This window comes from Galeopterus variegatus, unplaced genomic scaffold (assembly GCF_000696425.1).
Source record: "Galeopterus variegatus unplaced genomic scaffold, G_variegatus-3.0.2 Scaffold943, whole genome shotgun sequence".
In the NCBI taxonomy this organism is placed as follows: domain Eukaryota; kingdom Metazoa; phylum Chordata; class Mammalia; order Dermoptera; family Cynocephalidae; genus Galeopterus; species Galeopterus variegatus.
In genome coordinates this window covers 669,656-682,236 of record NW_007727054.1, presented here as the reverse complement: position 1 = coordinate 682,236, position 12,581 = coordinate 669,656, and the positions used below count along the sequence as shown (strand labels likewise).

The 12,581-nt window shown below is 41.8% G+C and overlaps 1 protein-coding gene across 2 annotated transcripts in view; it reads left to right on the top strand.

The window, feature by feature from the left end:
• Positions 1-12,581, top strand: part of TFAP2B (transcription factor AP-2 beta (activating enhancer binding protein 2 beta)) — a 29,423-nt gene that overhangs the window by 11,007 nt on the left and 5,835 nt on the right. For both annotated transcript variants that reach the window (XM_008573626.1, XM_008573627.1), the window contains 3 exons: positions 6,591-6,810; positions 8,472-8,590; positions 10,704-10,845. In XM_008573626.1, coding sequence (XP_008571848.1) covers positions 6,591-6,810; positions 8,472-8,590; positions 10,704-10,845 — 481 coding nt within the window. The remainder of the gene's footprint in view (positions 1-6,590; positions 6,811-8,471; positions 8,591-10,703; positions 10,846-12,581) is intronic.

Here is a 12,581-nt window from a genome sequence, read left to right as displayed (position 1 = left end):
CTCATTTCGGGCATATTGCAGCTGCTTAATTTTTTTACTCTTCTCTGACAGTCACTGAGAGAATGTCTGGCGATTAGTGTGGCTGCTGAAAGGCCTGAATGTCACTCACATGGCACATATTTAGGAGCTTGAATGTGCAAACAGTGCAATCTTTAATTATCACAGGAACTGGCATTTGAAGATACAGTTTTCACTACTGTAACCCTTTCTTATTGATGCTGAAGAAAACCTGTCCTCATGTTTGTTGTCAACAATCCCCAGCTTCAGTCATTTATGATTCACTTGAGCCACTTGACATTCACAAAAACAATTAAAAGAAAAAAATGCTCTGGAAAGTAATCCATCCAGAGTCAATTGGGATAGTAGGAGGGCGGTGGAATAAAGATTCCAAGCAGGGTGAGGTATTCCAAATTTTCTTCTTTTACAAAAACAGAAAGAGTAGCATTAACAGTTGGGAAGCAGTACTTGAAATGATGCCATTTGGTGTGGGAATGAATAGACTGAAGAATAGTAAGGTTTGAGGCAAAACTATTTCTTTTAAGTGTCGCTCAAACATCTCTCCCTCACTTCTTTAGATAATATTGTTTCGGTTTTTAATGCCAGGTTTGGAGTTTGCTAGGATATCCAGGCTGGGGGCTTCCATGCTGACAAGCTCACTTTCACCATTTCCTCTTGGGTCTTCTTTTTTGGTTAATTGCTGGTTGATTGCGGTGGGGTCGGGGAGGAGCTTCTCCATTGGCTTTTGTTTGGTTTTGTTTTAGTTCCTCCTCCCTTTTCATCGAAAGCTCGAACCATTTAGCTCAGGGTTCCGTATCCTAGCAACATCATTTGGCCTGGCAGTGAGACATGCCCAACAGATGACCAATCAGAAATGTTATTAATAACCAGGCCAGTAAAAATATTTGGAATTTAGCTTGCTTGGCAAAACAGAGCTGAAAATATTCTTAGATGTGTGATGATTTGGTTTCAGGGCTTGTATATGTTTGTCAGCAAAATGTGAATATTTATATATAAGGTTATCTCTAGGAATAAGAAAAGGAGAATATTGACTAAAGTTGATGGTTCTGTTTTTGGAAACACTGGAGTACTTTTTATTTCTCCAAAAGCATTTTGAAAAATTGTACAGCTTGAAACATCTAAGTAGCACTCCAGTCCACTTTAATTGATTCAAGGGGTATGGTCTGAATAGAAAATGTTAGGTCAGTTTCATTATTTAATATTTAGATGTTTGCTTTATTACATCAAGAAAAGATCCTAATATCATGCCTTTTATTCAGAAAGCCATCAGCAAAATAGGAATAATGGTCTATTTATTTTTCTGACTCACTATGAACCACTGAAAATAAAGTTATGGGTTCGTTAGTCTCTTCCCTGCCCTCTAGTCTCCCATCTTTGTCTACTCCCCCCCATGAAGGATGTCTCCAAGAGATTAATTTTGTAAAAGAGGTGAGAAAGTTTTCTTTAAAAAATATGCTCAGTTTTAACAACTGGCAGGGGACTCAGTTACTTTATGTATTTTCTAATTGGCTTTCAGACAGATTTTTTAAAATTCTACCTCATTAATAAAAGGCTAGAAAGTGGTCTGGCCTTGGGTGTCTCTACCTCTGTGCTTATAAAGCCAGACGACTTGGGCATAAAAAAGATATGTCTCTATCTCTATGTCTCTATATCTCTAAAGCCCCCTCCTCAAATTTAACCAGTCTAATTTTTCACCCATGTTGATATCACCCCATAGATTATAAGCTCCCTCTCTTGTTATGTTTGCTATCTAGGCTTAGCTGACATTTCTGAAGTAATTTAGTTAAGAGGAAATGAGTTGTTCCCAGTAGAGAGAGCAAACGAGTGGAGTGAAGGTAGCCAGCGTGATAAATGGCTCTTTCATTTGAAGATCTCTGGAGCTCGTTTACGGCTAATTTTCTGTATTGGCCCCCTTTGAGCTATTAATGCAATCGGCAGGGACCGTGGCCCCTCTCCTCTTAGCTGCCCCATTAGAGCTCCCATTAAGCTGCCTAGTCTCAACTCCATGGCAGGAGTGAGTGGAGTAATGAAAGGTGCTTTTTAAACTCTCCTAATCTAAACTGGCAGAGGGTGGTTAATACGATTTGAAGGAGGCTGGTCAATGAGCAATCAATAAAGTAATAATGAGAAGGATTCGGTACATTAACAGTCTAAAAATCCAACAAGACATTAAAAAATCATTCTTAACTCTCAGTTCCATTAAGGTTAGGAATCTGGGAGGGTGCAGGGGGTGTGCTCAGCTAGTAAGAATGATCACTGCCACCATCATATAGCCTAACTAATAAAAGGATCAATTAGGCTTTAAGAAAAAGTTTTTGGTGCACTCAGAAGCCAATATGCAATGTTTGACACCTTAGACGGCAGAAAATATGCTGGGATTTCTTGGAAAGACTAGCGTGGCTGGAGTCCAAAGTTCAAATGTTGTGACTGTGGGGCATTTTCGTTGGTCTTAGGGATATCCTGTTTGGTTAGTTTCAGTTCAACCTCCGCTCTCTCCCACTTTTTTCCCCCCATTAGTTCTGGCCCCTTCCCCACATAAACACTTTGGTTGGTGTGGATTTTCTTCTGGGAGGAAATAAAGAAATTGCCAAATTTCAATTATAATGGTTCTGTAGGGATTCTTCCTTCTGACTTAGAAGGTAAAAAGCACTGAGGGTCTATCAGAGCCTCTGAAAGGAATGAGTTTCCTCTCAAAGGAAGAGCATTTCCAGTGCTGACTTGGATCCCAATAGCTATTTATCAGCTAGAGATCCTGAGATACATTCCAGCCACCCAGGGAGTGATCATAGTTCATAGAATTTCAAAGCTGGAAAGGTTAGACACTCTTCACCCCCCACCCCACAGAAATTGAGAGAAGACAAATGACATTCTCAAGGTGTTGCACACCACATAAGTGATAAGACACAACTCAGTTTCCAGCTTTTCAGACTCTGCCCCTAAAGGATGCCAATACTGGATGTTTGCAGTTTTTTTATATTCCAACTTTCTTTGTGGGAATTTTTTTTTCTTTCCACAATCTCAGTGCTCATATTTATACATGTGATATTCATGTGGAATACAATTTAACCTTCAAGTAGATGAGAAATGATGTAAAGTAAGGAGAGGGTACTCTGCTGGTGAAAAGTAATTATTTCACTTTTGGGGCCACTCTGAATCAATGCTGAACCTCTTGGTTGTTTCCCAATGTAGTTTGCATATTTAAATCAGAGTTCCTTTCAGAGAGACTTAACTGCTTAAATCTATAAGTTCATTTTTTACCTTCTCCCCACCAGCAGATCAAGCTATGATTTCACACTTAAGTTTAAAGAGTAGAGATTAAGAGCCATCCTATTAACATTTTAGCTCCATACAGTTCACTAGTGAATAATATTTTGTCTAATCACTTTCCTTCCTCTCTCTTAAATAAAACTCGAGCCACTGAAATGAAATAAATATGTTTTTAAACCTTTTTTCTTCTTTTCAACATAATGCAGAGAAAAAGGGAGGGGAGTGAGTACTGTGGGTGTTATATCCAGAAGTTGGCTGTGCTATCCAACTGAGAACTGAAGAGAAAAAAAAAAAAAAAAAAAACACTTTTAATGTATGCACAGAAAATTGTAAACATATAAAGAACTGAAAGCTTCATGCTGAGTTTTGCTATGCTCCATTTCCTTACCATTTCCTGCTGTCGCTTTAAACCTATCTCGGTCATCTCTGGGTTCCGTGAACAGGAACAGTGTGCTCATAATTACTAACAAATCAACCGGGCCCTGTTGCTCTCTGGGTTTATTGATAAGCTGAAGTAAAGCAGAAGGGAAGAGACAAAGAGAATAAAATATGGGGTTAATCAGCTGAACTAAGCAGGTGTGAGAGTGAGGTGGGAGAGTGAATGATAACAAAGCTATGAACCTAAAAGAAAGTTGGAAGAAATGTGTAGGGTCTAGTCTAGGGGATCAACACTAGGCCAGGGGAGGAGAGAGGTTTAGAAGCTGAGGATAAGAGGATAGAGGGTGGAAACATGATTGTGATACTTAAATTAGAAAATGGAAATGTACACTCTCCCCCAAGACAGCGGTGTGCTGACAGAAGCTGACTGGATTGGGAGTATTTAGATGATAATATATATGCAGAGAGGTACAGCCCAAGGGAGGGAGCAATATACATTCCCCAAAGGAAACAGCTCTTGTCAGGTAAATCAGGCAATTAACAATAGTGAAATTAGAGGGCAGGTTATAAAGTGTCTCTAAAGGTCTGGCTTTTCAAAAGATTTGGCATCTGGGACTTGAGATGCAGGCAAAATTCCAGTCCTTAGGAAAGATTAGGTTACCCAGTGTAGGAAGCAGGAATTGAATTCAGTATTTTCAGCTTGGTGGGTTTTTCTGTGGTTAATATATTCTTCCTAAATAGAATTTTAAAATAAAAAGGTTGCTAAGAATCAAAGATGAGATTTTTATACGATTTCTATAGTTAACATCATATTAAAACTACGAAGGACTATATTGGGGATAAGTTTTTCCAAGTTTACTAATGTCAGTTCCCATGATCATAAGTTATTTGTTTAGAGCTTTGAATATGAGTCTGAAATATGAAAATCAGGACTGCTGTGAAGAATAAGATCAATTAATATAGATGTGGATATTGTGTAGGAGAATTAAATGTCAGGGTGTTCCCACCCCAGTCATCCATCTATTAAGCGACTTTAACTCCACATTTTGCTCAAGTCTGATTAATACTCATACTTCAACTTTTCACTGGTTCATTCTCAAATGAGAAGCAACTTCACTATGAGAATGAGGAGAATCAGAAAGAAGTCCCCTCTGTGCCCCCCCCCCCCCCATGACAGTGCAGAAGATCCACCATGTTACCTAACATCATTCATCCACCTGGGACAAAGTCTTGGGCTCCATGGGCAGAACCAGAGGTCCTAAAATATCTACCAATAAGTAGCAAAAGAGAGTACTTTCTTTGCCCCATCCATTCCCCTAGAAAAGCTCTTTTCCACAAGGTATTTGTAAAGGGCCAAATGCAATTCATAGAAAATAAAAGATTTAGGGCCTACGTGCCTTTTAGGAGTCTCCAAACAATTGTGGAGGTTTGAATGCTGCAATCTGTGGCAGATAAACTGTTACAAAAATACTAGGTGTTGGTTAATCTGTTCAGTACAAGGGAGATTATGCATCTTGTCTGACATATAGGGTTCTAGGCCCCAGATGGTAAAAAAAAAAAAAAAGTGTTTCGTTCCCTCATCAGGATTATAGGGTGAGACAGTCTTTATCAAAGAGGTAGGGGTACAAACCTCTTTTTTCAATCCAGATGTACATTTCAATAAATTTCCTGGGCTGGTGACCAACAAATACTGTGAAGATTGGGGGCTTCATATACTAATGTAAGAAACTAAGGTATAAGGCAAGTAAGGAAAAATCACCTGCCCAGTGGCCTCTAGAACCTATGGGAGGAAAAAACTGGCTTGAGCAGTGTGTAAGTCCAGGGGACAAAATTGCAAGGGATCTGTGAGGTTGACTGTTGCATCTCACTCCAGACTTCTGGTTCCACTGAGCCCAACCTCTTCCTGACTTGCAGTTGACACTGAAACACAATTAAACAGAAATACAGGCTGGAGAGGCTGAAAGCACCAGGGTAGCAGTGGCAACCAGCTGTCAACTCTTATTAACTTCTGCATAAAACATACCTTGAGTGCGGTTTGTTATCAATTACTTGCCAAAGTGAAACAACTGGGGCAAGGCAAGACCGCTGCTCATGTGAATTAGAGTGATTGGTTGATTGATCAGGGCACCTGTTGTAAATCATAACTGCTCCAAACGATCACCAGCCGGTGCTTTAATTTGTAAACAAAATTCATGTCACTGGAATTGCTTTCACTGGAGATGAGCATTTGGGTTCATTTCTAAATCAATCTGTTTTTGTTACGTAGGAGAGAATGTGGCTTACTTTAAAAAGAGCAGCAGCTCTTTGGGGTCTAACTCTCCCACTCAGTGGTATTGCCTGTCTGTTCTTGGGCATAACATCTGATGGTGCCCACCCTCCTGATTCTCTCTGGTGATGACCATAGATTTTGGTCCAAAATTAGAGAAGGGGGAGTCCCATAAAGACCTTTGGTATTACCATTTTATATCATTGAACGGTAATAATCATCTTCAGACTTCATCACCAAATGACATAGGCATTATTATCTTAGAGAGACAAATGAGGAAACAGATTCAGAGAGGTTCCGTGAGGTGTCCAAGGTTACACAGCTAGCATGTGATGGAATAGGATCTGCCTGATTTCGCAGCACAATCTAAGCTCTGGAATGCATGCTTTCTTGATCTGTGTAATGAGCGGGGCTGTGGCAAGCGACATTCTTATGTCTACACACATGGGGTAAGTTTCCAGAGTGATGGCTTTTCCATCTGTTTTCTCACAGTGCTCTGAACGCACCGCACTCTCACTGGAACAAACACTTCCTCCCCCAGCTTCCACTTGGCGCCTATCCTGTGGTCTCATGCAATGACACATTCTATCAACCAGTCACCAGGATCGAAACCCGGTCACCTTTATGGCATTTTTTTTTTTTTTTCTCTCTCTCTCTTTAGTTCCGGTTCCTCCCAAATCTGTGACTTCTCTAATGATGAATAAAGATGGCTTCCTGGGAGGCATGTCAGTAAACACCGGCGAGGTGTTTTGCTCGGTCCCCGGACGTTTATCTCTGCTCAGTTCAACTTCAAAGTACAAAGTCACTGTGGGAGAAGTTCAGAGACGGCTCTCGCCCCCCGAATGTCTCAATGCGTCTCTCCTCGGCGGCGTCCTCAGAAGGTAAACTCCCCCACAAACCATTTTTTTTATTGGGTGGGGGAAGAAGGCTCAAACGAAAACCAACTTGAAGTCCGACGCGGTTGCCTAGCGACCGGGCGGCCGGAGCGCTGTCCCCGGAGCTGAGCTTGCGGAGTGCCTGGGCCGCCACGTGCTCGGGGCCTCCCGCGCAAACGCCGCCGCCCTCGGACCCACCCCAGCGGGCTCGCGTCGCGCACGCGCAGTCTCGAGTTCGCAGATTTTTGCGGACCTGGGAACCTTCCGCTTCTCCGCACCCGGGCCTGGAGCGTGGCTCTCTCCGACCTCCCCCGGACACCTCGAGGGCATTCTCTAGCCTAAGAGCGCGACCCAGAATCTACACAAACACGCACGCGCGCGCGCACCTGTCTAAAACAAGTTTCATTTAGCAGCTCCATTCATACCTTGAATGTACTCTGATAATTTTCCACTTTTTTTTTTATCTGTTTAAAATTCTGTTGGCTACTGGCTAAAGTGGTCTCAAGACCCGCTAATGCATTGTGCCCCACAGTCGGAAAACCTCTTTTCTAGATTCATGATTTCCTTACTTTAATACCACCACCAAAAATAGCAATACTGCTACTTTGGAAGTATTAATAGTTATCGCTTCGGGCCATTCAGATGCTCCCCAACATTTCAACCCGTAGACTGATTCCTCGTGGAAGCAGAGAAGGTAGTCCTTTCCCATAGTCCCTGCCAACACCTGAACCCTTTTGCTGTGTCTCTGATATGAAGGTGACTTTGTATGAGACAGAACTTTTCAAGTTAACCCACTTTGTTTTCTAAAAGTGGCTGAATAAATAGTACAGCAAGAAAGGTCATAGTAACTGATTTATTTATTTTTCCTTGCATTTTTGCCCAGACCTTAGCACAGACAGGGAGAGCCATGGGAGAAATTAAGGGTGCGACCCAGGAACTTTCTCATTTTGAATGCTCTTGCTTGGCCCTACTTTGATTGAGTTTTCAAGCAAGCCACAGAGTATGAAAGTTTTCAATTACCCTCTGAGCATTGAGCATGTGTGTATAAAACTTGCTTTAAGATTAAGGGAGATAATCAATATAAAATGCTTATCACATAGTTAAACTCTCAAAAGTGTTAGTTTTATCATTATGATTATCATCACCATCAGTTTTGTATTTCAGTCTTTCCTCTCGTTCTAACACAACTCTGTTATATAGCAACTCTCGACCTCTTCCTTGCAAAGCCCACCTGTTTCAGCAAGTGCCTTCTCCTCTCTGAGCCACTTGGCTCTTTTCCTCTTTCCATCAAGGTGGTGCTTGCCCAGTTTCTGCTCACCTCACTGGCTCCATGACAAGGAGGGAACGTATATGTGCCTGCATGTGCAACTTCTACCTTCTCTGGACCCACAACCTACACCGTAATTATTCCCATCTGGTATCCTTTTTTCCTCAGGAGATTAAAAAAAAGACTCTCTCTTTTTTTTTTTTTTTCATTTTAATGCTCTGTATTGCAGAAATTAAGCAAACCTCAGCAAACTATCAGCAAATAACCAAAAGGAAGGGGAAAATGTGCTAACCTCAAGTTAAAACCTCTTCAAGCTCCACTGGGCTTTAGATTGCTAAATCTAAACTTTGTTTCAGGAACACTCTGAGGTTAATCAGAATGTTAATTCTTGCAATTTCAGAGCCAAATCGAAAAATGGGGGGAGATCTTTGCGAGAAAGGCTAGAAAAAATCGGTTTGAATTTACCCGCGGGCAGGCGCAAAGCAGCAAATGTCACGTTACTCACCTCCCTGGTGGAAGGTAAGCAAGACGTGTGGCCATTTCATGAAGTGGCTGAGCTTAAGTGTCAGCTGGAGGCTGACATTTTATACATTTCATGATTAACTGGAAATCATTGCAATTGTTGTGCCCTTATGAGTTGGATGTCAAGCGGCTGCTTGAGAGAAGTTCAAAGGTCCTTTTACTTAGAGGGAGCCATCAGTTGTAGAGAGGCCAAGGGACGTGTAGGAGGGTCCCTAAGCTCTGAAGAGTGCTCAGGTCCAGCCTCCAAACAAGGGCAGGGGTCACCTCTGATGCCACGTGTGGGTCGCAGTCTCTGAAACACCCTCTTGCAAGAGTAACTTTGTAAGCAACAATCCATTCTATACCCCTTCTCCTTCCCAGATTTTACCTCTTGAATTGTCAGTACTAAAAAACGCTTTGTATTCATGACCCCTAATGGCTATTTTAAAACTCAGGTCACTCCCAGGGCCCAATTTCCTGCTGATTACCTGGGACTTACTGTTATTAAAATATTGATAGCTTAATGAGACCAATGATGCCTAGCAAAATTTGGTGAGGTGTAGTTAAGAAACGTGGAAGAGAGGTATGATCTTTAATGTAGATTCATCAGTTGTAAATTGAAGGGTCATAATGGTAATATGCATCTTCTAATTTGCTTATCGGTTTGGGTTTAGAGATGATATTTACAGTAACTAAGTTCATCTACACAGAAACAAAAGGATCTGCAGTTGAATTTGTGGGATGGGGAAGGCATAGGAAATACAGCCAGATGGTCCTAATGGAGAAAGACATAGAATTGTCTCTAGAGTCTAGCTTATAGGTCTTATTTTTCTTTCCATTTTAATGGATGCAATATTTTGACACTCTATTAGGGAGTTGGTTTTTGGAGGAGGGGATCTTAGAATATTAACACAGCAACCATAACATCATAACAGTTATATGCCTTGCACTTTGCCATCTTCAAGCCAAAGTTGCTTGACCCAAACTTACTCTCCAGAGGCAACAGTCACTGAATTTTCAGACCACACTTATTAGCAGTTGATTCTCAGCCTGGGGGTTTCACATTTTGCCCTTCAGGGAATTGCTAATATCACAGTCCTCATTTTGAAAAGCAGTCAAGGTAATCTTGGCCCAAGACAGGGATTTTGGTGGCAAAGGTAGGAAACTAGAAAGCCACTGAAATTCTAATACTTGGTTGGCAGTTTTGGGTTTTACGAATTCATGTAAGCACCGTGCCTGAAATCTTTAGTTGTTATTATTATAATGATGATTAAAAATAAGTCATGCTCCTTAAAAATAATGTAGCTATGGGATAATTCAACATACCTTTTTCATGTTTGGGATCTTCCATCAACCCCCTAAGGCTGTCCTTTAAAGGGTAATAATGCTTTATTCAGAAGGCTTCCACATAAGCTGGGTAATACCTTATATGCCCTGGTTTGCTATAGCTGCTGTGTCATCTCTATGCAGTAGAAAGTCCTTAAGTAGCAAGATGATGACAAAAAACTCTGAAGGGAAGAAACCCAAAACCCATCTAGCAGTAAAAGTGATGACAAAAATAATTATTTCATTGCTGGATACAAATACTCTTTCCATGTACATTGTACATATATTATTTATATGTGGACATATACAAACATGGATTTGTTTATATATTAGTTATTAATAAGAAGTATTTTTTCTCTAAAACAATTACAGGAAGATGATGGTGACTTTTAAATTTTATTTAAAGCAGGTATAATGGATGCTTTAATGAGAAGAAAGAAACCTGACTCAAATATCCAGCCAAATGTCTAGGTTCAATTGCAAGGTGTCTCTTGAATTTATTGGCCCACTTTTTCCTGAAGACAAAGCAAATAGGGTATGGGAGACTCCACTCTTCAGGGGTTGTTTAATTTGGACTTGGCCCAGGGAGAGGCTTGAAAGAGCAGCAGGAGCAAAGTTTGTCCCATCAACTTGAATTACAACTTAAGAATTATTTTTATTTGGGGCATCTGTCTCAGCTTTGCTTTTGCCTCCAGTAAGTAGCTGGCCTCCTCTGGAAATACAAACAGAATTGACTAGGGAGTTTTCCTGCCCTGGGATGTTAGGGACAGGGTGCTGATTCTTACCTCCACTGTTGTCTTTTCAGGAGAAGCTGTTCACTTAGCTCGGGATTTTGGGTACATTTGCGAAACAGAGTTTCCCGCCAAAGCTGTCTCTGAGTATCTGAACCGGCAGCACACGGACCCCAGTGACTTGCACTCCCGAAAGAATATGCTGCTGGCTACCAAGTGAGTGTCCCAGACCCTCGGCCCTTATCCCTGACTCCCACCCTATTGGTCCACCTGGCTTGGGAGGTAGCCCTGGGGAGCCATAGTGCAGACCTTCCTTTGTGGAGCAGAAAAAGGGCTCAAGTGGGTTGTATAGAAGTAGCATTTGCAGACTGTGGCGTGCTGGCTTGGAAGCCATCCCAGCTCTCCTCACCCCTTCTGAAGGGGTGGAGGACAAAGTTGATGGGCTATAGGATTGTCTCAGTCCTCGTCTCTCTTTCCACGTCTGGGGAAAATGGCTTTATTAATCTGAATCCAGGCTTTTTACACTTCTCTTCTAGAACCCTGGGGATGTCAGGCAGACCTTTTCTGGTTGGGTCCCTGTTCCAGCTCTTCCCTGGATCTCAGGTGTATATTTCTGCCTGGGTTTCACATCTCTCTGCCTATCATATCCACACAGCCACGTGTGCTCGCTCAGGGTGTCTGTATGTCACCCACGTGTACCCATCTCTACCCACAGCTCTAATTACTCCGTTTCCAACATTGCTGTTTGTCATCTTCCACAGACTTGTAAAATTTACTACAACTCCAGAGGGGAAAATAGTAAATCTCTGGCTAAATTTAGGCCTCGAGCTCATTTGAACTTTTAGAGTGGGTTTTCTATTTATTTGATTTACTCCTGTCTTTGGCTTCGGTGTCATATTGTTGATGTTTTATGGCCGGCTCAGGCCTGCAGTGGGTGGTGCTGCGTGCGCCCGCACGTTTCTCTCGCAGGCGCGGCCCAAACATCGGCGCTCATTTATTTAGTGCTCCAGGACGCGGTTTGTCCCGTTGACAGCGTAATTTAAAGAAATATATGGAAGGCTGAAAAATCATTTGCTCAAATTTGTCCAGATGTTTTTGAGACGTGATTGGAATTTGATTGCCCCTTTCCGCAGGGTCAAAAAATATTAATGTCCCAGAACTTTAATTGCTTACAGACCCTGGTTTGGGCTTTGAAGATTTAAAATGTTTGACTCTAAGCATTTGTTCTCCCCAGTTCAGAATTTCCTTTTTGGCACTTTGGTAATGAGTACAAACTGAAGAAAGACTTTAACCATCTCTCTCAATTATCAAAACCTGGCACCCACCCTCTTTTTAGTGGGTTTTCCTCTGATGAAATATAATATAATAATAGATCTTAGTAGATTTGCACTGCTATTACCTCTTGCCCTGGTGACGGGTGGTGGGTGCTTTATGAAAGATAAAGGGTACTTTAGGGAAAAAAAATAAAACCAAAGTGTACAAATCAAATAACAGGATTCCATGAACAACTGCTTCATTTCCCTAAGGAATGCTTATAACTGTCTCTCTCACACACACAGACTTACCCCCTCCGTGAAGCCTTATGGCTTCTCTTAGGCCAGCACTTCTTAACCTGGGGTGAGTCTCAGAATCATCTGGGGAGCTTTTTGAAGATATTTATGCATGGAGCTTTTCTCAAACCCTCTGAATTGGAGTCAATGGAGATGAGGGCCTGGGAGTATGTATTGGAACCCCCACAGGTGATTCTGAAGTATCTCTGGCTTACTACCCTACTATGCTCAGAACCATTACCAATTTGTTCCTGGTTGTGGGGATGTGTGTGTGTGTGTGTATTTCAAATGCAGAAACTAGAGGGTAGAAAGACTGCCTGTTAGTGTTCTCTATCCACCAGCCTTTAAACCAACAACATTTCAACTGCTGCGGGGGGGGGGGGGGGGGGGGGGGGGCTTTTT